Source organism: Falco peregrinus, chromosome 5 (assembly GCF_023634155.1).
Source record: "Falco peregrinus isolate bFalPer1 chromosome 5, bFalPer1.pri, whole genome shotgun sequence".
Lineage (NCBI taxonomy): Eukaryota > Metazoa > Chordata > Aves > Falconiformes > Falconidae > Falco > Falco peregrinus.
In genome coordinates, this window is record NC_073725.1 from 22,245,317 (window position 1) to 22,270,380 (window position 25,064).

A 25,064-nucleotide genomic window follows, 5' to 3' on the forward strand; every position below is an offset into this window, starting at 1 on the left:
ACTGAGCTAGAATTAAGTGGAATTTAAATTGACTACAGGGGTTCAGTACTGACTCTCTACCGTCCTTTGAAGAAAGAGGATTTAAAAAGTGCAGCACCTCTGTCTGATGTAAGCTTTTGTTGAGAAACCAAGGTAGGGTTGAGGTTTATACCTCAAACACAGACCAGGTTTGCTGATATTTTGTAAACTTTTTGGTGTGCATCGGGCAAGCTTTCAGCAAACTGTCTCAGCTGTTATTTTGATGGCAGTTTTCCTGAAACTCAGTGTTTCCATGTGGTTTCTACCCAGAACAATGCAAAACCTGATGAATTTACCTGGAATTTACTTTTATGCTTGGGTACCAGAGAAACTGGAGCACTTCAGTAGCGTGTTTCTATATTAACACACATTACAGCAAAAAGAAAAGGATTGCACAGATTTATGTGAACTGGGATCAATAAGACATTGACGTGTTTTCTTGGATACCCATCTATAAAACTTTGGCTTGCTGCTACTCTTCTTTGCAAACTTTGCCAGCCTTGACTCCAAATTTTGTCCGTTCATAGGATAGGGGTGATTTGCCTGCCTTTTCCAGCATATTGCTGTGAGCACTCTGAATCACATTTTTAAACATCATTGGGTAAAAACTGCAGAAAGGAGTTTACAAACCATCTGATGAACTGCCAGGAGGAGGAGGAGGAGCTCAGGAGACTGTTTTGTGTGTGTGTGCATGTACATTTTGCTCAGTTTATCATCATTACTGTGAAATTACTTTTGTTGTTTTCCCACAGTCACTTACATTCTTACTCACTGATAATCTCCTGCGTTCTGCTGCCGGTTGTGTTTCCAGGGACTTGCCGTTAGTATAAGGAGGAGGTGATTGATGGCGTACTGTAATCTTGGGTTGATTCATTATATCTTGAATGATAAAAGCATGCTGCTTGTATTTGAAGGGCTTAAAGCCGAGCACAATTTGCTGCAAGTCAGAAATCCCCATGAGCAAGGGGAGCTACAGAAGCAGGGGCTGCAGCATAGTAGGGAATATAAGGAGCGTCAGTGGGTAGATACAGCAAAATCTAACCCTTCGTCTTTTTTTTTCAATTGTGTGCTGACTCCTACACAGAGATCTGACAGATACAGCTGGCTTATTGCCTCGGTAGTCTTGCACTAATTGACTGCTGGTTTAGATACTGGAGCCTCTAACCAGTTGTTAAACTCTGAGTAGGCACGTTGCAAACATGCCAGCGAGAGTGTTTGGGGGAGGAGAAAGCTGCTGGGTGCATGCCTCCTCGGTTTGACTCCCCGCGCCGGGAGATGTGTGAGGTTGGATGTGCGTGCTGTCACAGGCAGATATTCGGGGGCAGCTAAGAGAGAGCTCGAGCACTCTGCTTCCACGGCAGGAGAGCGAGGCTGCTGCTGAAAGTACAAGCTGGCAGGATCATGACAGAACCAAGCAGCAGAAAGGAAGGATTTAAAAAATGCCGGAGTGCTACTTTCAGCATCGATGGCTATAGCTTTACAATTGGTGAGCCTGATTTAATCTCTCTTATTTCCTTCATTGTCTCTCTTCTTTCCTCTCTGGCTTTGCAGCAGCAGTAAGTGCAGGTAAGAGACTGCTTTTGACAACTGCCTTTTGCCAATATATACCTTTAAAATGTATAGATACCCTGCATCTTTTGTCTGGGTTGGTTTTCCATTCTGCTGTCTGTATTTTCTTCTGCCCAAGAAACTTGCCTTGATACACAGCTGCTCTAAATCCTTTTGCTGACTTTTGGCATGAGCTCACTGAGACTTTTTACAGAACTTTTGTTTTTGAACCTTATCTCAGGAAAGCTTGGGCTTCAGGATTGCAGGTTGCCGACTTGCTAGCTGTATTTCCTTACGATGAGCCCAGAACATGAAGCCAAGGCTCCCAAGGGTTATTTCCAATATTTCTTTGTTTACTTAGCCAGTGTTTCCAAATTCTGTAACCTTTTGCCATTTCTCAGTTTGTGTAAAGACGTATGTAACTGTTCTTGTTGCCTCTCAAACACAAAAAGCAAAATTGCTGGGGCAGGGAAAGATGCAAGGAGAGATTAGGAATTTTAGGACTGGTTGGTGTAGCTGTTTGAAGAGTGCAGTTTATTGTTTGTGTTCACTGTTTAGGGAAAAGTAGGGCTTCTTAAAGCGACAGGTGTATACGTGTTTTTCCAAGAGACCTGCTGTGCAAAAAGTTAAAAGCTGAGCAGACCAGTCTGCTATAACTGTGTATCTCCCTAAGCTGCATTATATAAATCCCTGTAGGTCTTAGAAACAAAGCAAGCTTACATCTCATTGTAACGGTTAGATGAAATTTAAGTTAAAATTTATGGAGAACATACTTGTAATTATCAGTCGATACAAATTCCCCTTAAATACCTTTAAGATGACAGAGATGTTACTTCCTTGCAGCTGTGAAATCAGGAAAGTTTTTCCTGAGCTGTACTAGTGTAATTGGGTCACAGTTTTATCTAATAATAAACAAGATTTTTATTGGTGTGGGAGGAGTTACCTGTTTATTCCTCTGCTTTATGGAAAACTTGTTTTGCAAACATTAACATCATGAAACACAAAACTTGCTGAAGAAAAATTGGAGATGAAAATGTAAGTTTCATTAAAGTATCTTCAATTTTTTTTTTCTCTAAAGGCAAGGGGGTAGCCCCTCCACAGATTAAGTTGCCACATGCTCACTTTTGAACTCCCTTTCTTAATCTCTCCCCCTCTCAGCATTGTTACTAGTCCTGATATTTCATCAGTTTGTGTCAGTCTGGAGGACAAACATTTCCCTTTTGAGCCTAGGCACATTATCTGAAGATGCTGAACATTTATAACTGTGCCTAATTATTTTTTTCTGTTTGTGAACAAACCAACAGGATTGCTGTTTTTGTTGCTCTGCTGTCTTTATTGCTATTCATGTTCACAAAACAACTAGGCCAAATTTTAGTTCAAATGACTCAGGTTTAGGATTGCAGCTTTTTCTGCTTCCTAGGACAGTTGTTGCATAGGAGTTCCTGTGCTATTTTCTTCTATTTGGTGCACACAACCAGTATTGATTCTGTGATCTGTGCATTATATAACACTTATTTTTATGTCTGGGCGAGTGTGCATTGGATTGACTCACATAACCATGAAAACTCTGTAAACGTGCTACCTGGTATTACCAGCACTGTGTGGTAGACAGATCTGCATGATTGATGTACTTGTTAATCTTTATACTGAAGAAAATGAATGTGCCCAAAAGATTCCACAGCAACATTAATGTGTCAGGGATGGGCTTCAACTTCTTTATTCCATCAGATGAGACTTCTGTGTAGGTATCTAGTCTGGGATATCTAGAAGTTCTTGGGAAATGCTGAGCTACTGCATCTGCTGCTGAAGTGTCAGCTGGGAGAGAAGGGTGATACCCTTGAAGAACAGAGTAGCACCAGGTTGCGACATAGGAGTTTCCCTTTGGGTGCAAAAGAGAATATTTTGCAGTGATTTACCCTTATACTAACTGCTAAGAAAGGGTGATCTTCACAGTGTTTTGAAAAATGATCACTTGCAATGAGACTTAATGAAAATTTTAATGAAAAGACTGGGGTCTAACATCAGACATGGGAGGATGTGGGCATGGAAGAAGGCTGGTGCAGGAAGAGCTGCTTGCTGATGGCTTGCAGTGTTAGACAGCCTCGTGTCTCTGGAGACGGTCAACAGCCGTTCACACAGCAATGCAACCTAAAGCACCTTCTCACCTCCTTTAATTTTCACCTTGGTTACTTACGGCGCTGGTGGTGGGAAGGAGAGCTGTGGAAACTGTGCTTCCCAAGGACTTCACAGATCCCTGTGGAAGAAAGGCATGTGCCGTAACAGGAAGGCAAATATATGCCAATATTCAATAGCTTTTTTCTGTGCGAGGAAACAAGGCAGTTGCAAATCCCTTTCCTCCATATACCAACCTTTTGCCAGAGACCCTGAGGAAGGCTGAGTTGTGCTGCTCTCTGCCCACTGAGGATTTCTGTGCGGGTTTAGATATTCTGCTTTTACAGACTTTTTGCACTGGCAGTGTGATGTAAAGGGACTATAGCGGAGCCACAGTGTGAGCCATTTAGTGGGACCATTCAACACAGGAATCATGCAATTTAGTTTGCTCTAGAAAGTTCGATGCGTCTCAGGTAAAGACTTCAAGATCTTTATTTGCCATGGTCTATGTCAGCAAATTTCAGAGTCCATGAAGTTATGTATACACAAGTTACTGTATTTGAGCTGTCGTTTAACGTTGGTTGAATTTTCCTCCACTAAAAGTAAAACATAACAGAACGGCAGGCACCCAAGTTTAAAGGAAAGTAAGTAAAGAGTTAAGGCCTATTTTTCTTTTTCTTTTTTTGTTCTGCACCTTGTCTCATTGCTCCTGTGCAAATGAAAAGCTATTGAATCAGAACGCCAGTGTGTTATTTACTGACTTTGCTGCTGTAATTGACTAAAGGTGCAAGACAGAGAAGCATCCACTGTCTTTAAAGCTGGGAAAATGGTAAACACAAACATTAAGAAGAAAATAGTTTCTTTCTGCATTTATCACCTTCCTATGACTAAGACCTAACTTAATTAAAGCTCCCACTCTCTGCTTTTCATATCTAGAAGCACCTGGCAACACTGTTTTGTCCCGTCCAACGTATCTTACAAATTTATTTTTATAGATTAGAATGAAACGAAGTGCTGCGGAGTTCTGCTGTAACTCAGGTGTTACTGGGGAGGAGAGACGTGGCACTGAAACACTTAGTCGAACTCACAGTAGTTGTTTCTAAATCTTGCTGGAAGGTTTCTTTAGGAGGACACTGTCTCCATTTTGCATGCAAAAGCTCTCCCAGCAGTTATGACGGAAGATCCAAGTTTTGCTTGGTGGTGCTGCTGGGCCTTATTTTGAAATAATTCTTTTAAAATAATGCTTTAACAATTCTTTAATGCTGCTGGAGTTTCTCATCTTGCAGTTCACTATTTTGAAACCCATTGCAACATCTCTTTCAATATTACAGGTGGAACAGCCAAAGGAGTTCTTGCTGCTGGTCCCTCTGACAGATCACTTCAGAAATCCCTTCTTTGTTTTAGTCAAAGAAAAGGTGGCGTGTGCACTGTGTTGGTCTGAGTTGGGGTGGGGAAGGTTGGAATCTAGCTAAATACTGAACTCAGCTTTATCAGGATGAGGAAGAATACCTTCAGCTCTTTCATGTGCTTAACTTCTAAAGAAAATGCTGCTGCAGATTTCCTGTCATTCTTTCTTGAAAGGTTGTCCATTAGGAGCAGAACAGACAGGAATGGGGGTTTTAAGTTATTCTAGAAAGAAACCGGAGACATATCAACATTTTCATTTTTGTACTGCATTTTGACCAGAGAACTGTGTACATTGCTATAATGTAAATTAACTGTTTTGTTCTTGTGTATTGATTTTCAGCCTTATTGGAGTTTGTCATTCACCTGAGGGAAATGGCACCTTTGCAAACACACACAAGAGGCATTTTTCAGCAGAAGACACCTGTAGGCCCACATGCAGTCCATGTTCACGGAGATTTACTTTTAATTCTGCCTTTAGTTGCCAATAACAAAAAATGTCGTTCTGACTGAAAGCACACTGTAATTACAAGGTGCTGACAAATCTCTCGCTAATTCTGCACATGCGTCACTCATAGCCTTCCTTCTAAAGAGGTCTGGGAGAAATGTCTGTCCGTCGGGTCAGTCCGCTTTTGAGGAGGCATCTCTGCCTGCACACAAACAGTGTCCCTGGCAAAAAGATTCAAGGGGAATGCACAGCCACCACTCCTGCTGTGGGCTACAGCCTCTCCTTGTCTCTGTGCCTGAACTCTATAATTTTCTTTGTTATGACATAATATAAAAGACTTAAAAAACAATGAAACCCCAAAACTTTGCTTCCCCCCTCCCTTCCCTCCCCTGACAGACCTTACTGAGAAGATATTTTCTCAATAAGAGCTGATAGAAGGCACTGATGATTTCTGTGTAAACAGTGGAACGCTGTTGTTTGAAATCTAGGAACTGGGAAATCTCAGTTTATTAATATAATACAAATACTAAGCTTGCAATAGGACATGAGATTTTAAATGTAATTTAAGGAAGTCTGATGTAGTTATAATAGACTACAAAGACTTAAAATCTCTTCTAACTTAGGCCTACCCCCAACAATTTCACCTAAAGAAAGCTGTCAGCAAATAGATGTGTTATTTATTTAGAAATAAAGCTCTAAAGTTATGAGAGGTTTTCTGCTCCCTCCATTGCAAAGCTGTGTTTTAAGCTTCAAACCAGTCTGGTCTCTGTCTGCTCTTCCTGAAAATATACCTGAAAGGAGTCTGCGTAGTTGGGATGCATATGGGTGAGAGACGCAGATGCCTCTGTGTGGGGTGCACAGTCTCTGCCAGTGATGGGCACCAGTAATGCCTGCTGTTGGTACCGAACCTGTAGCTGCTCCTGTAAGGGGTGGAGGTGGCAATTTCTGTGGCACCCACAGGGTCTCAATATTGCACTGACATCTTTGATGTTGCAGGAGTGGACCGCTGTAAGCTAATTAAATGATCTTTAAAAAGACTGCAGTTACAGTTCTTGCGTGGCAAAATGCCTAGCAGTTTTTCATGGAGCTTTGCCCATTTGCCTCTGGATGTTCTACCTTATCACTGCTACCTGCTGCTCACAGCCGTGCTCTGCTGCCTGTTATCTTGGCATCCAGAAACACAGCGAGTGTCTGGGGCTGTCCCCTTCTCTGTCAGAGTTGTTCTGAGTGAGAGGTTACCACGCAGGGTTGCACACCAGCCAGGTACATCAGCAGCTCAAAAGGATCAGATTCACATTGCAGGTCCCTGTGGCAGGGTCACATCAAAAGTGCTATTTTTTCTTCCTCTTCTTGGCTTTATTTCTCAGGGAAGCTGTGAACAGTAAAACCTTTGCAGCATGTTTTGATGTGAGTGAACTGGCATCCCTGTTCTCTGAAGCTGAGTACATGGGAAAATAACCTCCAGAGCCCTGGGTGAGGGGACATGTTAATGGATAAACTCGTTGTCATCATTGTTGGGAAGTGCACCTTTAATTCACATGGCGTTTTATTTGTTTGTTTATTTTCATTTTTTTAAGGTTGGCAAATTACATATGTCCAGGTCTTGGTGCTCGGTCACCTCTGAATGTAGCTTTAGGACTAATGTCACCAAATGGCCTAAACCCTTCAATGTGTTGGGAAGAAGATTCACTAATGGGAAGTAACTATGAAAGCCGGGCTTGTAGGGCAACAGAGCCCTCTTCACAAGGTGCAAATAGGGTGGAAGGTGGAGACGCCTGGCTGGAGACGGGGACTTATGTTCCCTTTGTGCCAGATCCCAGACCCACCGTGCTGTTTGTCCCCCTGTTCATCTTCTGCGAGGGAAGGGAGCACAGTCAGTTCTCTTCTAGAGACAACAAATAATTGTTGCTGCCTTCCACAATGGTCCCCATCTTACCATGGTGAGGAGTGTTGCCCCTGCTTATGTTTTCTGTCTGGTCTTTGGCCAACTGCTCTTGCTCCCAGTGCCTTCTGAATTGATGCAGCAAGACTAATTACAAATTTCAGAATTTCTAACCTCCCAAGGCTAAAAAGAAATAAACAGGCATGAACTCTTCTGTGCCTTTTGAGCTGTGTTTTAGGCAGACAGCCAGGCCTGTTCCTGAGCAGGCAGGCTCTGAGTGGGAGCAGCCTTCCCTCACTCACAGCCCCAGCCAGCTCCCTCTCCTGTGTTGAAAGCCCAAGGTCTGCATCCTCCTTCTCGTACTGTTGCTGTGAGGACCAGAGTCTAGGAGCTTCCATACCTAATTGCCTTTGGGGATTTGGATTTCTGCTGCCGATCTTCTATTTTAAACCTTTGTGCTGTACTAGTTAATCTATTTTCCTGATGTAGTGTAAATGCAAGCTCATTCTTCTGAGTTCTGTAGCTCTGCATGAGAAAGAAAGCAAAAGGCTCCTGGATGTATCCCGCACTTATTTGTGTACTAGTGTAAATCAGGTGAAGGGGCAGGCTTCTGGCCAGCGGTAAATTTGCATTGCTCCACTGCAGCTGGGAGAACACGTATCCCTTGCTCATTTAAGTCATTGCAGCTGGGAGAACTGCAGTGACTTAAATGAGCAAGGGATATCTGTCCTGGGCAGACTTTTCCAGTTAAAGTCAACACTGCCGTAGTATAGAGAAGAAGCTGCCCTACATACAAGGCAGGCAAGTCATGCAGCTTTTCCACAGCTCGCTTCCAAGACTTCATTGAGATTATGCTGATATGGTTTTGCTCCCCACTTCTCCCTGCTTGGTGGCAGCTTGTATCTAACAATCCTGCTGAAGCTCGATCCTAGATTTCTTTTAGCTAGAGCTTGAAATTTTCAGGCCTGGGAACTTAACCCTCATGGCTACATCACTAGCCTCGCGCTACAGCTGTGTGCAAAGTTGGAAGCATGGTGTGGGGAAAGGTGTAGCAATTACTGAACAGATGCACTTAATGAGGTCTCTACTGGCTTCCCAGCTGGCGAGCTGAGCCGTGTGCTGGGACAATGTGACAGCAGTTGCCCGGCTTGTTGTGTGACATCACATCCTCCCCCTTGTTGTCATAGCAGCTGCAATCAGCCCCCTGACAATTTCCCTCAGGAAGGTTGCAGACGTCACCTCCCACCAATAAATAAATGACAGTGCATGGTGTTTAGTCTCTTGCTGCTGCGCGACGCTGTGTCTTATTTCTGTTGATTTAGTGATCTAGTGCCCTTTCTAACTACCCCCGCCACCCCCACCCTTCTCACAGTGATGCGGAGTGAGAAGACTTGTCAAATTTATTAGGAAAGGGGAGAGGGCAGATGACTTGCTCAGCCAGTACCACTTAATTCAGTTTCAACTCAAAGTGCCTCTTCTACAGTCAGTAGATTTACAGCCAGTTTATACTCATCAGAGGTGAGGATTAGGATCACTGTTTGGATTCAGGTCATGTGTCCTTTCTCTCGTAGTATTGACAATAAATACTTATTAGGAGTGATAGCTTTCCAAAATCAGATTTTATTAATTTCTTTCCTGTGTACCTGGGTAGCTGAAGTCCTTGTGGTTCCCCCATGTGGCATGCCGATAGCGTTTTAGGGACAGAATTTTTCATGTTTTGTTTTGTTGTTGTTTTTTTTTTTCTTTCCATTTCTGTAGCTTGTACTCTTGAATTCCATTAATTAATCTAATCCCCAAAAGTTGCACCAGTGGTTTCCTTCTTATGCCTTATGCTTTTCCTTCTTTTATTTTGTGCTTCATGAATGCCAGTGTGATTTAGTTTGAAATCATCTCAACTAAAAACTAAGCTTGCTTGTCTAGTCCCACCACACAGCTAAGTACATCCAGAAAATTTCCAGGGTTTTTTTTATTGCTAGTTCAAGTAGAGCAAGTTATTAAACCACTTTGGAAATAGCCTTAAAGTAAAATAGACTTAAAGTAAAAGTTATAAATACGTTAACTTTCTCTGAAACTACTTAGAGCAAAATATTCCTCTGCTTGGAATACTGAGCCTGAGTTTTGGGTTTTTTGTGATCCCTATAGATAAAGATGAAAGATTTACACATACCGAGTAGATACCCTTAAGAAAACCTAAGGAGATTTTCATTCAGGCCATGATTCTGCTATTGGATATGCACATGAAACCTCACCAAAGTCTTGGGATTTTTCAAACAAGTGGTCCTCAGTTAGTTGCAGGCTGAGGAGCTCTGTTGCATAGTGATAAAAGTGCACTCCATGATTAAATGACAGAGATTGGTGTTTTTATCAAATACCAAATGGCTACAGTTGTGATTGTAACACTAGGAAGTGAGCAAAGAAGGAAAATGCATGGAGAAAAAGGACTCTTAAATTTATAGCTGCTACTGTCAGCTATGCTCCCAATGCAGACTGTTGTTTTTTTCTCCCATTAAAAATGGCATTTTGCAGGATTGGATGTTTTATATGCTTCTGTGCGTGAAGTGAATAGCAGAATACTGAGACCATTTGGTTTATACTGATTTCTGCTCCCCACCCCTCCCCAAGCTGTGATTATTACCAGACATGTATACTGTTAATTAATATTTCCCTTGAAATCTACTCGGTAAATGGGAACTTTAGGATGTTCAGACTTCTTTATTCGCCCTTATTTGGTGGCACTGTACCATATTTTATTAGCCTGCAGGAGGGATACAGTCTTTTCTCCCAGCTGCTGGCCCTTGATTTAAAGACACTCTATGTTCTTTCTGCCTAGGACATTATCATAATTGAGAATTATGGATCTTGCAGGCCAAATTATGTTCTGACTCTTGTGCCACCCTGGTAATTCAAAACATAATTTGACCTGCAGTGTGTATTATTTTTCTTAAAACTGCCATATGTGCAAATCTAAGAAATCTCTGGCAAAGGTGTGGGTTTTTTCCTTGCTAAAACCTGGAATATTAATATAGAACTTGATAATCAAAGCCGATTTCAATCTGAGTCCTAGGGAGGGTGATCTATATACTTCATGTACTGTGTATATGGTGTATAGTAAAAAAAAAAAAGTATTGAATGTGTATTTAACTGTTATGGAGCACAAGAGACTGTAGTAGATTCTATTGCTGCTCCTAGGAATGTAAATAATTTTCCAGCATTAATTTACGGAATCTCATTTCACAATGCCTCAAATAACAAAGGCAGTGGAATTTTGCAGAACCTCAGCTGTTGGCTAACTCTGCTGTTACAAAAATCAGTGGGTATCTTTAGAAAGTCCAGAGCAGGTCACTGTGCTAGTTTTGAAAGTTCCTTTGCAGGTGAAGAGTTAATTTCTTTCTGGCAACCTCCACACTTAAATAGAATTCCAGCAGGAAATACCTAAGACCTATGACGGCTGCTAACCTTAGCTTTTAGTTGTCTGTTTTTCATAAATTATGCAGCATATATAGATCAACTGATAATGAGCATCTTGCTTCACTTGAATGGAATGAATTCTGAGTTTTCACAAGCATAATTCAAGGTAGATTTGAACTGAAAGTGTTTAATGACATTTGGGTACATGTTTCTTCTGCAAAAATGATTGATTTTTCCACGCTGTGACTTTTTGGTTGTGACAGAGGTGGATATTAAGGCAGTTGTTTTACCTCTTCTCCCTATTAAATACAGATAGAAACTATTACATGGAAACCTCCTGCCTCACAGCGCAGAGCCAGAGCATGCAGTGGTGGTGACTGGCATATTGGAATGATGATTATCCTAGAACCTGGTTGAACAGGAGGTGTAACCGCTCCTCCGTGACCACAGTTTGTAGCTCACTTTGCTGCAGAGAGCAGATGCCGATTGCCATTAACTTTAATTCATCTGGCTGTAAAGTTGAGTCCTTTCCTCTTGGCTGGCCCTGCTGCAGGAACAACCTCAGGGAGAGACACAGGACAAACAGGTGGAGGAACCCTGACAACGACTGCTGTTTAAAATGCCACCTGGGAGTCATCAGAGCAGCCTGGGGTAATCAGGGGATCCTGGCTGTTGCTAAGTGTTGCACAAGAGTTTCACTTGGACAGGCAGAAGCTGTGTCTTGAATGTGGATCCACGTCAGCTGGTGTTAAGATTCTGTCACTAAGCAAATGCCTCAACTATCAACCCAGTCTGCTAATGCTCCTCAGCATTCCTCCATTCCCAAAGTGTCAACAGGTTGTTATTACAATTGTTAGGGGGCTTCATGATATTATTCCTGTCTCCATGGCTAATGCTTAAGGCTTCATTGTTCTTGAGTCAAGGGAAGTGTGAGTACTGAGAATGGCAATTACAGCACTGCTGATAATTTGGATCCACTTGTTCCTGGAAGGTACTTCTGTCAGCTTGACAACATGATCAGAGTAAATTTTCCTTCCTGGCAGAATATGTTTATTCTTTACTGATGTTTGCTGCCTTATGTTCCAGTCTAATGCTTCCTGTTAATTAGAATTGATTGTGCCATTTAAGTGAAGTGGCATTTTTGAAGTGAAATTCTGCATGACAACTTGTCATTTACTCTCTGATTGTGTTTGCCTACTTGCCCTCTGAAGCAGCAATGATAATTTGAGCCTTCTGTTTTATTAGCTGTCATTTACAGTAACAATTTACGTGCATAATTATTTTTCTCTAGCTCGGCACTGATACTTAAATGAAACCTCTGGGATGTGTTCCCAGCTGGTTGTGTGTTTATGTGATGTATTCAGTCACTTGCATTTGATCTCTCTCATGTTGTTTGTGGCAAGCAAGTTTTGTGTCCTTTTGGGAAGCTTTTAGCTTTGATTATTTCAGTGTTTATTAAGCACTAATCTGTTCAGATGCTTTGGATAAGCCTTCCCAGAGAACGCCTGTATCTTTAGGTCCCTAAGCCAAGATGCAAAGGATTTGGCCTTGGAGCACTTTGGGGAATTTTGCCTGTAACTGCATAGACGCTGTTAGAAACATCTGTTTGAATTAGGAAGAAGAGCGTGTTTCCATGTTGGTGAAAGGAGCGTTACACTTGAAGGAGAGGGGCGAAGATTTTAGACTGGGAATTGCACATCTTTCCCCAGCCTCTGTGGTCTTCTAAACCCTTTAGCAGTATGATGCCCAAGCCCTGCCACTTGCTGGCACTGCTGCTAACCAAGAGGAGGGGATGGAGTTTTTTGGTATTGAGAGTCTTTCAAAGGAGCCTGGAGGATGAAAGAAGGGAAGACAGGACATGCTTTGGGTGGCAAAATGTCTCTTGATAGCTTTGCTAAGACTGATTCGTGTTTCTAAAGAAATGATACTACTTTATAGACCTAGAACTCCTAAATCCAAATGACGCAAGTTGGAAAATGCATTGGGAATTTGTGAAAAGAAGGGAGCAAATACCTGAATGCTTTTGTAATTGTGAAATAGGCCTCTAGTCAAGCTTACTGCTCCAGAATGAAGCACAGCAAAAACTTTGGACACACAAAAATTAATCTTATGCTACAAAATTATTTTTAATTTCACTCAAAATATTCCTTTTCAATTTTAAGATATTTTGATGTAATTAGTGGATTTATCATATCCAGTAATCTGCCTATGCAGATGGCACGTGCTGTGTCTGTCATCATAGCTACAAAATATTTATTTGTTCTTGTCTGCAATAAGCTGATTGTTGAAGTCACTGAACAGCATTCGAATGGCTGAGACGTTTGTGACTGTTATATGAAGTCATATTTGGTACCTTTGGGCACTCAAAAAGGAACAAAGAACAAAAGCTTTTGAAATTGTGTGCTGTTACTATCAGATCGTATCTGATAGCTAAAAAGAAATAGTTTTTGTAATATTTTGAATTTTCTTTTATCTCGCATCACCTTTGAGTCTCTATAAGATCGGTACTTGTATACATAATTTCTTATTTGTTAAACTGCTATAAACTGTAGGAGTGATTAGCACTGGAAGGTGAAGCCATCTCTTAGTATGGCTGCTGAAGAACAAAGCAGCAGCAGTTCCAAAACTTGTTAAAAAAAATAGCAGTGAGGAGCAAGAGTAGTTAAAGAAGATAGGATTAAGGATTTAGCCTATATTTCTTGTGCAGTCCAAATCCTTAATAATATTGGTGATAAGAGAAAGGAATTCAAAATCATGCCCATTATTTAATGTTTGGAAATGAGGCTGTTATTTTGCATAACAATAACGCTTTTTAAATGAAAGGAGCACTTGCTCCAGTCCATTGTGACTGGAGGGCTGTGTGCCACAATGCTTACAGGTGAGGTATCTAATCTGGTGATTTTGCTTGCCCTTGGAATCAGTGACCTAAAGCCGCCGACAGTTGTTGGTATTATTCGCTTTTTCTCCAATCCTTTGCCAATGTAATTCATGCCGTCGTAAGGCATTCTTTGATGACAGACATTTTGGGACACAGATGAACAAAGCAATAAGTGGAAAATAAATCAGACATAGTTGGAGAAGATGGCAGATATTCACAGAAGTGTTAAGGATAAAATGGTCAGGATGAAGCATGGACTTTGTGCCAGCTAGGTTACAAAACATGCAGTTGGACTTCCCCAGTGAAACACTGTTTTAAAAAACAAAACCAACAAAAAAACAAACCAAACAAACTGAAGGGAAAAGTTAAAGATGATAGTGTTAAATATTTTAAAAAACACAGCACGTGAGAAGATGCTGTGAAGTACGGCAGAACTAAAGAAAATCAGTGAAAGCGGGAACTAAATGAGAAAGTGTTTTGAGCTCAGTCATGTATTTCTATGTGATTAGTCCCATTACAATAAATGAGAGTACTTACTACTTCAAGAGCTGCCAAATTGCACTTGTTTGTAATGGTAACTTTTAAAATATAGAACGTATTTTCCTTCAGGAGCTCAGTCATGCAGCTCCTTGCTATGCCTAATGTGTTCATGAAGTAGTGTTTTCATGGATTTTGAGAGCACTTTGTTGCCAGTACCTTTCAGTGACATGGGCAGATGCTTCCATTGAGGTATCCACATGCTTGTCATGCCTCCCGCCTCTTCCTGGGCTACATGTGAGAAAATAAGAGAGTGGTCATCTCAGAACTACTCCGTAAAACATAGTCAGACTCTTTCCTTTGCAGAGAGCTACTGCTGTAAGACCTTTTAAAGGAGCATGAGTTTAACCTGCTCTGCATTGGATCCACACCATCACATGTATTGAGGCAGAAGGTCTTATACCGTTGTTGTATAGCTCCTCAAAGGTACTTATACCTTCTGCTGTGCACTTGTAGGGCCAGCAGATAGCTCCTGCTGCACAGAGAGACCACAGCTGGTTTGCCCAGATGAGCAGATGGCCACCTCCTGACTTCTGAGCACAAAGCCCTAAATTATATCCCATTTTCAACCAGAAAACTGAGTGTTGTGTTGCTCAGACTCAGTGTTCACCGTGTCCTGCTGCCCTTGGAGCTGCTGAAATGGTGCTGGCTCTAGAAAGAGCTAACAGATATTTTTTTTCCCTGTACAGAATCAGGGATGTGCTTTAAAAAAACAAGGTGTCTGTCGGGAGATGGAGCATCTATTGCTGTTTGGTTTAGTCTGCACAGTACCTGCAATGGAGTCACTTACAGTACTTGCCCAGGGACTTCACCAAAGGTATATATTCAAGCACCTGCAGAGGAATGAAGGCAGTGTGTTGATTAGTATTGATAATATGCAGCTGTGGCCTTGCCTTGAAGGCAGTGTGTTGATTGACATGGATGCTGTGCAGCTGTAGCTCGTCCTGCTAAGTAGTTAAATAGCCCTAAGGATTATGGGAGATGAGGGTTTGATGGAGGAGGAGCAGTGTGGTCTGACCTCTGGAGGAAGGAGAAACAGCACAGATGGTAGGATCTGAGCTATGGTAAAGCCTTGTTGCAGCCTACTGCTTTGTTTGTGCTGCAACAACTGGTGCCCTGTGTGAGGCTGATTGAGGTGGACTCTGACTACAATAACTGCTGCCCAATGTAGCCGAGACAAGCAGGAGAACCTCCAACCCATGACAGACACTGTGAGAGGTAAGCTGTTGACAACTAATTGATATGGGTGTATTGCAATATTTGTTGTTGTTCTTAACTCAAATTGCAACTTTTGGTGCCCAGTGGAGATGGGGGGTAATTGATATGGGTGCAGAAGAAGAAAATTCTACATTAACAATGCTTATAGATATATTTGAAAAAAGAAGCATAAAGTATAACAAGAAGGCAATAAAAATGTTGCTAGGATGGTGCAAAGTAAATGATATGCTAGTAATGCCAAAATATGTCTTCAGCATTCAGATATGGCAAAACGCTGGAAAACTACTTTTTGAGACTGCCTCAAGAGGGGAGTCAGAACATCTGGGTGACCCTGATGTGGAGCCTGAATCAGATGTAGCTTTGTGCCTTCTTAACTCAACCTGAGCAGCCTTTCCACACATCCTGCTGAGGGCCCTACAACAGATGATAGACACAGCCTTTTTGGTTAAAAACAAAAGGTGGGAATTTTAGAGGAATGAAGGCAGTGGGTTGATTAACATTGATAATATGCAGCTGTGGCCTTGCCTTGAAGGCAGTGCGTTGATTGACGTGGATGATGTGCAGCTGTAGCTCGTTCCCACTAAGTGGTTAAATAGCCCTAAGGATTGTGGGAGAGTTGGTTGATGGAGGAGGAGCAGTGTGGTCTGATCTCTGGAGGAAGGAGAAACAGCACGCATGGACATGTGGAATCTGACCTATGGTAAAAGCCTTGTTGCAGCCTAATAGTTTGTTTGTGCTGCAACAAGCACTGTGTGATAAATGCTCTGATCCAAGCTTTGGACCTTTCATCCTCTTATCACAGGTTGACAGCAACTGGATGTGAAACTTGGTGAATCTACTCAAGATATTAATTTTAAAGTTATGCAGTATTAAGATAAAGCGCCCCTCTTTAAAGCGGGAAGACAGCTTTGGGGGAAGAGTACCCGTTAGAATGGTCACTACTTTTATGGGTATTGGTAGTTTATGTGAAGTAATAAGGATAATGCTGGCAAATATTCCCAGTTGTGTTTTTCATGTCAGAAGTGCTTAATGGTTTGGCTGTACTTGCTTCAAAGTGGAGATTTAAAACAAGGAGTTAAAAAAGAACTTTTTATTGTAAAACACACAGCAACTTTGTGTGAGTAAATCCTTTTGCATCATGACCAGAAACCAGTTGCTGCAAAGGTGACTCTTCTCAGAGCTACCAGCAGATTGCTAATAGCAGAGAACTGGGGAGCAGCACTTGGCTTCTAGATGCACCAGAAGCTTTAGTTATCGACCTGAATTTCAATTGCTTGAAACAATTATATCGGATGGGATCATGCCACCAGTCCGCCTTTGCTGCAGGCTGGTAGAAGGCAGACAAGCTGAAAAGGAAAGACTCACATGATGGTGCTCCTAACATCTGCACCGGTGGCTTATGAAGTGGTGTAGCGTTACTGTACGGTTGACTTGCTGTGTCACCTATTAATGAGAAGTTTATTTACCAGGATTATCTTTCTTGGCTTTTTGCACATGCTGTTCTCTATCTGTGAGAAACCCTTCCTGTCTGTGCCACCTGGCAGGTAGACCAGAGCTTAGGTTTTGCTAATTAAAGATCAGGCTTGATTGCAAATCCTGGCCTGCTCTCTGAAGCACAAGCACATAAGCACAGCATCTTTTCGTATCCTGGGCTTAAGGTTATGCAGGGCAGGGTGCTCTGTTACTGCAGCCACTCAGAATGGAGTCCTGAAATAGGTCTAAAAGTCCTTTATATCTGATCCCATGCTGCTTGTGAAATTAGGGTGCATGCACTGGTGCCAAAGTGTACATATGGGAAAGGATTTTATTCTTTCATTGAAAAGAACAGCAAAAAGTTCTGCTGTTTTCAGTTGGGTTGAGGCTTGGATTTGCACAGAAATGCATTGGCATTGCATTTAGAGGGAAAAGCAAGGCATCACCTTCTCTAGTTTGAAGGGTCTATGACAGTCTTTTGAAAGTATCATGGGTAATGGACAAAGTTTGTGCAGTGTGTCTCTCTTCCCTACAAGTGGGAGGAGGGCTGTGACAAAGGACAAGTGACAGTAGCTGTATGGCACCCAGAGCAGCACGAGCAGCGTGCTGTTCACATTCAACCTCCTGTTCCTGCGGCAGTGCACAGAAGAGGGAGAAAGGGAGGCTTCTCTGATGATTAAAACTGAGTTGCTGAACAGTTAAGGGGAGGCATTTATGGTGAAGCCTTTCAAAAAAAGAGGTTGTAATGCTCCTTCTCTCACATGCAGGTTGAGCCACCAAGGATGAGTCTTTTGTGGCCTGCTGTCTGTGCAAACCTGCCAGTGCTGGTAGATGCAAAAGCAGTGAAGTGCAGGGCATTTCCAATCAGAACAACCACTGATGTACTTGAGCTGTGAATCTGCTCTGCTGTGTGGCACATGGCATGGTCATCTGTCCAGGATTCCTGTGATGAAAAGAGCTAGTGGGTCTGTCTGCCTCTGCTTGTCTTTCTGTCAGCATGCAGCTGAAGTGATGATGTTTTGGAGAAAGAAAGGAATTTCTAAGGCCTCGTTTTGTATGAATTTATGGAAGCAGGGGGGAGGTAAAGGAACTATGCAGCAATTATACACAGATTTAGCAGAGGTATAAGGAGGGCAGCAAGGAACTGTTATTTGAGGAAACTCCAAATACAAGAGAGGGTTCCTTGAAAAGGCACCGTTTACACTTGCTTGCCTTCCTTGCTACACCCCGTTGGCTCCTTGACTTTTTGTATTTCATGGAGAAGTGTTAGAAGTGACATGTAGGGAAAGAGGAATGGGTAAAATTCCATATTAGTAAGTAGATGTAAGTGTCCTCCAAGGGAAAGGCGGAACAAGGCGTGGGCTTCCTAGCATACGCTTCCTCAAGTGCTGTCTAGGTGTGTTCCAGGTCACCTCTGGGCTTGGATGATGCCTGAAGTCCCTGCCTGGCAGGGGAGGGAGGGAGAGCAGGCGCCAGAGGAACTTCCTCAGGAGTCCCGCTCACAGCCAGAGGGCTAAACCTGGATCCCTCTGGGATTGTAGCCTGAAATAGAAGGGCAAAGGAAATGGTGCATAATTGGTCCCTTTTGAAAACAATGAGATTGTTGCCTTGTAAAATCAAATATTTTGTGAATGAAGCTTCCAGGGACTGCATGTTTTGGAGTTCCTTTAAAGTGAGCTCTCCTAGGAGCTGGTAATCAAGCCGGAGCCCACAGCATGTTTCTATTCTCTGCTGTGTATGACCTGTCCATGCATGGGAAGATACCTGATGGAAACCTGAGTGGACAGAGTGATGATCCCAGGGGTGCATACAGCTTAAAAATTAAGATGGGACACTGGAAAGGAAAAGATGCAAAACACAGGAAATAGTGAGTTAATCTCTTGAGGAGAGAGAAAAATCAGAAATGCCTGTTTCTTCTCTGTAGTCTCTGGCTCTTTCTGATACAAACTCAACTGGTGTCAGAGGGAATGGGTCCTCTTTTCTATTTGCCTTTTGGAATAGACCCAGTGAGAGAAAACGTGGATAGAGCCTACTACTGGAAATGCTGGTTTGTTCTGCAGTTAACCATGTCAGCCATACCTCCCAGTACCCAAAAGTCACTTATATGTGGTCCTAGCTAATGATCAACACTTTTTTTAGGCAGGAAAAATAGCACTAATAGCAATAGTAGCTCAGCATTTATCCACTGTGCTCATTGTAGCACAGAATGATTTTAGTGACTTTAATAATTTCTTATTCCTTTAGCCAGATATAATCAGCTATGTCAGCCATTTTCCTTATTGCATAGCATCTTTGTTAGTAAACAGACTAGCTGAAATGTTTGGCTTTATGGACTGCCACAGAAAGCAGTCCAGTCTGTGGAGTACTGCAATCTTTGCATGAGGTGAGGATGAAAGGATATGTCCCAAAATTAAGTCCTAACCACCTAATATATCTAGAAGAAACAATGTAGAGGAAGATCACAAAACACTTCTATGCTCTGAGCTCCCAGGGAAGCCTGTATGCTCAGTGTAGCTTGCAGATATGTCGAAAGGTGAAAGCACACAAAACCAGAGTGGTTAAGGTTGGAAGGGACCTCTGGAGGTCATCCTACCCCGTCATCCTCTCCAATCCCCCTGCTCAAGCAGGGCCACCTAGACCCAGGATTGCCAAGGACCATGTGCAGATGGCTTTTGAGCATCTCCAAGGATGGAGGCTCCACTACCTCCCTGGGCAACCTGTGCCAGTGCTTGGTCACCCTTGCAGTAAAAAAGTGTTTCCTGATGTTCAGAGGGAGTCTTCTGTGTGTCAGTGTGTGCACATTACCTCTGGCCCTGTCACTGGGCACGACTGAAAAGAGCCTGGCTCCATCCTCTTTACACCCTCTCCAGCCACGAAACCTACCATGGCATTGGGCAATGCACTGGAGGCAGGGCTGCTGGGCAGGAGGTGTACACATCTGGGCTGTAACTGCTGTTGAGGAAATCAATCCAATACCGTGTGAGCTCTCGTGTTGTGTCTCGTGGCACACATCGGGCAGTTATCATTACAGGGGTTTATTACAGGACAGTTGAAAACAATCCAGGGCGATGAGGAGTAAAAGGCAAATGCAAAGTACAGTGGTTTGTTGGTTTTATGTTTTGGTTTTTTTCCCCTTTGAATGTTTCACTACCGCAGTAGCCTAAGATACCTTTGCTATGGATACAAAGGCTCTAGCTCTCTTAGTTCTTCAGAAACAACTTGTTTACAGTCTGACTGTGCCAAGATCATAAAAGGGTGCTCTTGTTGATGGCTGTGAGAAAAGTTCCTCTCTGTCTTTATAACGGATGACATTTGCGAAAGCTCCTAATGATGTGGGAGCTGAGGCTCTGCTTTTAGGTGTGACACAAGCACCACTTCAGGACTTAGGTCTCGGTGATCTTTAAAAGTAGGACTTGTGTTCCCAAAGCACTACCTGCTTTTGTATCTCAGTACTGATGCAGAGCAATGGCTGCATCAATCTTTTATTTCCAGGTAACAGAAATGCCTGTTCAGCTGAGCGAAGATGCCATTGTATCACTATCTAAGTACCTGTTGATGAAGTGCTCTGTGCATTTCCCCCGTGCTAGAGGGTGGTTTGATTTGCTGCATCACACCATTTTATGACCGAGCTGTCGTATCAGGGCTGGCAAGTACATGTGGCTGAGAGGGTTTGGTGCTCTGTGATGGTTGTGGACTCAGTTAAAGCCAGTTCTTCTGGCGAATAGGAAAACACAAACCTGACCTGTACCAGAGGCTGGATTTCAGGTCTGGCATTCCTTTAGCTGTGCACAGCTCAATGTTTTTGTGTTTTTATTTATTTTTATATATATCTTCTAAGATTTCTCTAATCTTTGTGGAACAGCAGCTTACGTTCTTTCCTCTTTTTTTTGGTGTTCAGCAGGGGAGTAAAGGTGCCTGTGATAAATTTGCAGGAGGCCTCATTTACTAGTATTAAAAAATTCAAGAGGGTCACACCCACAAGAACTAATTGTCAAACTGTGGTTTACCAATGGAGAGGGGGGAAAAAGTTTCCATGGTAACTCTCTAATGAGCCTACTTTAAAACATTTCCAAGAAGAACTTTTTTTCCAGCAGATTAGACATTGCTGATGTCAAGTGGCTCCTGTGCTGTAGGTATAACCTCACATGATATTACTGGTGGTTTTTACACAGCCCAGTTATTTTCAAGGAGAAAACCTCCAACACAATCTGTACAAGCAGCACATGAAACCGGGTCAGGGCAGGATTTCACCTAATTTATAGTGTCCTCATCAGATGTAATCATGTTGGCTTCCTTTATAATCAATGTAGGGAAATAGATTCTTTTAGGGTGTTGTTCATCTGACCTATTTTAGACATCAGTCTCAAGCTGAGCTGAATCATGCCTGAGAAGTGACATTTTCTGTTGACTACAAAGGGAGCCTGGACAACTATACTGCACTTGTTGATATCTAGCTCCGAAGAGATGCCCCCCTCACACCACAGATGCTTTTGCAGTCTACAGGTCTAGCAGATATGCTTTTAGGAAAAAAGGTAGGATGTGTAATTATATAGTCTGGAAAAGAGAAAATGAGGGACATGCATGTAATGGTTTTGAAATATGTAAGTAATTTGAAAAGAAGGGAAAAGTGACTGAACTGGACAAAAGGAGTGGGTTAAGCACTTCTAATGATAAGAATTGTGAGACAGTGATGTTTCCCTGGGAAGGTACTGGTTATGTACTTTTTTTGTGGAAGCATTCCACAATTTGTTTCATTTCCCAGCACTCTGCAAGTTCTAGCCTTCTACTTTAACAGAGAGGTACTTACTAATATACTTTTTTCCTGTTGTCAAGACAACACATGGTTGTATATCCTCCTTTTGTCTCTCAAGGATGTATAAAAAAAAAGCAAGCAATTTTTTTTTTCCCCCTTCCTTGTAAAAGTGTGGTTTTTTTTTTTGAGCAAGGCTTTTTATGGTTTTGGGTGTGAGAGGGGAGGTGACAAGAGACTTTTGGCTGCCTAGAGTACAAGAAGTGTCACACAGTATTTGAACAAAAATAAAAGCTGAAGATAGTTAACATATCAAAAAGCAATAAGAATTGCATGCTTAATATCTACAAACTAAGTGCTTCATGGGACATCAGGGGGAGAGTTCACATGGTTCAAAACAATCAGCAATGGTGCTTTAAAAAAAAAGCTAAAAACCTCTCATTCCTCTAGTCCTGTCTATTTGGCAGTGTGATAAGTGTGACAGTGGATGTTCTTACTATGAGTATTGCCCCCCTCCCTCAACTGGTAGAAGTCAGTCAGACCAAAGTTTCTTCAGCAGTTTGAGGTGTTTCAAGCCACTGATACCCTTGGAAGTAGTTCTGCCATTTCTCTCGAACTAGATACATGCTTTTGCATCCTCACCACCTGCAGCCACTGCAGATGATGCTGCGTCAAGCAGCAGAGTTAGGAATCGACCCTGGATATAATGAGTGTTTTTTCTTTTCTCCCAGTGTCAGGAAGAGCTTGGTGCAGGTTTGGAAATAAATGGAAGGTGAAAGGATAGGACTGCTTCTTTTGGGTGCAATGCTAACTTGCTGGTGAGAGCAGGAATTCAGCTGTGTGATGCTTGCTTGTTGACTGCTTTGTGAAACTTCCTTGGTCAGTAGTTGACGTCTTTTGGTAACTTTGCTAAGGGTGAAGTTTAAATATCATTCTGCCAATTACAAAGTATAATTTAGGGAGCAAGTGGTGCTATATCAAAGTGCATATTGATCTTGCTTTGTTTTCATTAAGGCATCACCTGGAAACTAAAAACATTTGTCATGCTTCTAATGACTTGAGTGTGGTGGAGAGTTTGGACCCGCTTCCTGTAAAATCATTAAAAAGAATCCAACTAATTTGTGTTAGCCTGATCTCTCTTTTCTTCCGTGAATTCATAGATGAAATGGTTAGTATTTAGATTCATTGCAGTGACTACCTGCTATCTGCAGAGCAAGTCATTTGCTAGTGGACTGAGAGGAAATCTAGCAACTGGCATGACAAACATGGATGCTATTACTCTGCTGTGTGCAGAGTTACTTCAGCCTGTAGTTTTTAGCCTTGTAAATACAGCTGATTTTCTTCTAGGAAGAAAAGATTTTTCTGTTTATAAAAGTGTAAGTTATAAATCCTGTCAGAACTTCTGTTTTTGTCAGCTGAGTTCAGACGTGGTTTTCCTACAGCTTTATTTTCCAGTATGCTTTCCCAAATGGAAGCAGATATGTTCAAAACTGTGAAAATGTATTTTTGGGTTTCGTCATTGTCCTCTATGATTCTTCTGTTTGAGCCAGAGTTCCATTGCACAACTTGGTCACGAGATGACGTGCACAATGCATAACACATTTCTGCCCATTTTTGCAATACTTAAATTTGCTCAGAGGTTAAAGTCTCAGACTTCTGGATTGTTAGCTCAGAATATATTGTGAGTTGGGTCTAAGTTTTAGTCAATGCAACATAGTTGGTTTTATTTTTTCATAAAGTGTTTAAGCCCTTAAATGTCTTTTTCTATTCAGGAGTGTTCAGAACCCAACTCTGAGAGCAGAAGGGGGTGAGTGCAAAGTCCAGTAGCATATGTTCTGAAATATTTTGAAATTTATACTGCATAATTTGAGAATTCCTGGCCTTTACCCTTTATGGGTACTTTTCTTGCCTCATGAGTTTTACAGTCTCTAAAACCTCACAGCTATTCATCAGCATTTTAGAACATCAGACAGGGCAAAGCTTTACGGTCTGGATCCTTCTTGCAAAGGAAACAACATGGCAAGGAGGGAAACCCCTGAAATTGCTACCATATTTTAAAACCTCAGGAAGGTGAATACATGGGAAATTTGAAACTGCTTCTTTAAACAGGGGCCCAGAAACTTTTTGTTCCTCGCCAGTAAATGAGGGGATGCTAGTGAAATTTGAGGAAGAAAGAATCTGTGCAGTAGCTTTGCTTCTGGGACTGTAGCATAGCTTGGTGCTTTGCAAACAGAAACACTTTATGTGCCAAAGGCTATTAAATATGGTATGTGCTGGAATGCTGACTATGGATGCTGCAGATCAGTGGCAGGTTGGGAGTTTTAGAGAGGACTAGTGGAGTTATACAGACACCTTCCATGGGTGGCTGGTGGACTTTGTGAATGCTTATAAAACTGCATGCACACTTACCCAGGCTGGCTTCAGGCTTCTAGTTGTGCTATCACCCTGTTGTACCCATGCGAATAAAGCCATATGAAAGCGGCCTAGTTTTAAAAAATCCTACTGTAAAAAATAAGTTTATAAACTTTGATTAAATGGTGTTATTTTGAAAGGGACAAAAGCAGTCTAAAGGCTGATGGGGTTTTAGCTTTTTTGATTCTGAATTAAACCTGTTCAATGTGTACATTAGTGTTCATATACATGCAGAGACCAATCTAAATCCAGGTTGCAGCGTGCTTCACTGAAGTTCATGATTTCTAATACTTTGCTTGTTCAAATGTCACCATCTGGAACTAGCTCATGTGACTTTTTATATTGAAGGAACAGACTGATTATATTTAGAAATCTGAGACTCTAGATTTTTCTTGTGGTATTACATTATGCTGTCACATCAAATTACAGTAAGGGGGGATTTGTGCAGTTTCCATGTAAAACAAAGAGCTACAAAATACACAATGATTACCCAACAAGGTTGTATCACTTGATTCTTTCACAAGAAATCAAAAGAAAGAAAAAATTATTTGCTTGTGTTATGCAGATTGTAAGATTTTCAGCTTTCTTATTAAACTTTGCTGAAAATTCTGCACCTTAAGGTGTATTTCAAAACATACTTAAGCTGAGTACATCAGATATGTCTCACTCGAGACTGAAAGGACAGAGCAAGTTCATGTATTTATCAGTTACATCTGCAGTTCTAGTCTGGGAGACTGAATCCTACTGTGGCTGATAATATCTGCAGCTGAAACTGGTGATAGTTCAAGAAACCTTGAAATGGACTGCTTGGAATTGCTTTTTGGAAGTTTTTAAGGGTGTCAAGTTTTAAGACTAGATTTCCTCCTGAATTATTGTGCCTACATCCTGGCCTGAATCCAGGGATACTGCTTATGTCATAATAAGGCAGCTTCACAAAAGCCTCGAGATTAAAAGTCCAGTCTACTTTTATGGACCT

General features: G+C 41.9%; 1 protein-coding gene across 3 annotated transcripts in view; it reads left to right on the plus strand.

The window, feature by feature from the left end:
- Nucleotides 1-25,064, plus strand: part of LOC101920115 (dual specificity calcium/calmodulin-dependent 3',5'-cyclic nucleotide phosphodiesterase 1C) — a 372,306-nt gene that overhangs the window by 57,752 nt on the left and 289,490 nt on the right. The window contains exon 1 of one of the 3 annotated variants that reach the window (XM_055805455.1): nt 1,191-1,504. The exons of 1 other annotated variant lie outside the window; for it this stretch is intronic. In XM_055805455.1, coding sequence (XP_055661430.1) covers nt 1,420-1,504 — 85 coding nt within the window. In that variant the 5' untranslated portion in view covers nt 1,191-1,419. Of the gene's footprint in view, nt 1-1,190; nt 1,505-25,064 lie in introns of those variants that run through there. One more of the 3 variants, XM_055805462.1, reaches the window with a different exon arrangement.